Below are 1,947 nucleotides of genomic sequence, written 5' to 3' on the forward strand. Positions count from 1 at the left end.
GGGGTAATGTCAGCTGAAGACAAAAACTGGAGCCAGTCAAATACACACACAGCTGACCAAACACATCCAGTTTATCGTGGCTGCAGGTCATCTCTATAAAGTTAAGGATCTTCTAAATCAAACATCATTATATATTATATACTTTGTATTGTTCCATTATACTTCTGTACTGTGTGGAATTGTGGGGAGCCACCTATAGAACACACACCATCCAATATATATTCTGCAAAAAAGAAGCATCAAATCAACTTTTTATTAAATTAAATATTCTTAAATTTAAAGACTTGGTTGACCTGATAACTGCACAAATAATGTATAAAGTAGGAAACAAATCTTTGAGCCACAACATTCAGAACTTGTTCCAAATAAGACCAAATACCCTTAGAGGAAACCCTATGTAGTTAGGATTCATGTAAAAACAATAAGTTACATGAATGTTGCTGTATCATTGTGTTCTATTGAATCCTTGTCTCATTTTTATATTTTTAGCAAATTGTGGTATTTGAAACAAGCGCGTAGCAACAAATAAGTGTAAATCTATCTTTTCTACTCCTTTTCAAGCGTATTAATTGAGTGGATATAGAGATATTAATGACAACTTTGATGCCTTTGTTTTGTGTATGTGTTTTCTTGTTATTTTAGTTATATTGACATGTTCAAAATAAATTCTATTCTATTCTATTGCATCTCCTTCTCTGCCCTCATTTTCTGTTTTCACCCTGTCTGTGCAGGTGTTGTCTTCCCATACTACCCCCGCCTGGGACGCTACAACCTTAATTTCTACGATGCAGAGCGGGCGTGCCACGATCAGGATGCTATCGTGGCATCTTTTGACCAACTGTATGACACATGGCGTGGAGGGATGGACTGGTGCAATGCTGGCTGGCTGTCTGATGGCACAGTCCAGTATCCCATCAACACCCCCAGAGAACCCTGTGGTGGCAAGAACACAGTGCCAGGCATTCGGAACTATGGGTTGAGAGACAAGGACAAGAACCACTATGATGTTTTCTGCTTTACCTCCCACTACAAAGGTGAGGAACAGCACTAAAACTGTGTTTTTGTAGGTATTGGCGACAAACACATCTGCAATACTGAGGGCAACATGCTCTCTGTGGTTACTGGGTTATGAGTTGATTGAAAACATTTTTACCTGTTTGGCCACCTAAAATTGAAAAAGAAACGAATGTTAATACTATAATACCAACATGTAAGAGTTTCTGAAAGTGTGCTTCTTTTTTATGTGGCTAAAACAAAATCCAGCCCTAACCACAAATGGGATGCTAGTGCCCTGATGGATAGCAGGTCTAAAGAAGTTAATTAACACTTGGTATTAACATGTCTTTAAAATGTAGCTAGTGACCTGATATTTATCAAATTGTTGTTGTTGGTTTTTTTGTTGTTTTTGTTTTTTACACACTATTCAATCCAGCTTTAATATGAGTTAGTATGAAGAGCCATGTGCACTGTAAAAAAAATCCGTAAAAATGCAGTACAATCTACTGTATAAACGTGAAGGAATTTTCCGTATTAGTCATTTACAGGTATTTTTCTGTATTTCTCAACTACTGCAATGCATTGTGGGAAAAAGAACCTGAAAAGGAGGGAAAAGTAAGCGCAAGAGCAGCCATTAGGCTGCTTTCAGGCTTCATCTGGATTTTGGATTCTGAAGTTGGAGAAACTGCCTTCAAATTTCTGTGGTAAGTATCAAAACTCATGTTTCGTTTTATTAAAATAATGTTTTTCAAAAGACTCCGTGTTTTTATTTAGAAAGAATTGTTAATTTATTTGTTAACTGGTTTCGGCTGTCTCCAGACAAGTCAGGAATATTTTGCTGACTCATTTTTAGAGAGAGTTTTATGACAAGATGGATGCTGTCATTATATTTTAGTATAGTGTTTGAGTTAAGGAGAATAAAAGAATATTTAACATTAATTGTACCAATGT

General features: G+C 36.3%; 1 protein-coding gene across 1 annotated transcript in view; it reads left to right on the forward strand.

Annotated features, from left to right (window-relative positions):
* The window catches only part of hapln1b (hyaluronan and proteoglycan link protein 1b), a gene marked incomplete at its 5' end in the record, with an annotated part of 19,607 nt that overhangs the window by 2,128 nt on the left and 15,532 nt on the right, over positions 1 to 1,947 (forward strand). Inside the window, 1 exon segment of the mRNA XM_014335720.1 lies at positions 732 to 1,034. Within this exon segment, the coding sequence (XP_014191206.1) occupies positions 732 to 1,034 (303 nt within the window).

This window comes from Haplochromis burtoni, unplaced genomic scaffold (assembly GCF_018398535.1).
Source record: "Haplochromis burtoni strain Fernald_Lab_line unplaced genomic scaffold, NCSU_Asbu1 Contig_113, whole genome shotgun sequence".
Lineage (NCBI taxonomy): Eukaryota > Metazoa > Chordata > Actinopteri > Cichliformes > Cichlidae > Haplochromis > Haplochromis burtoni.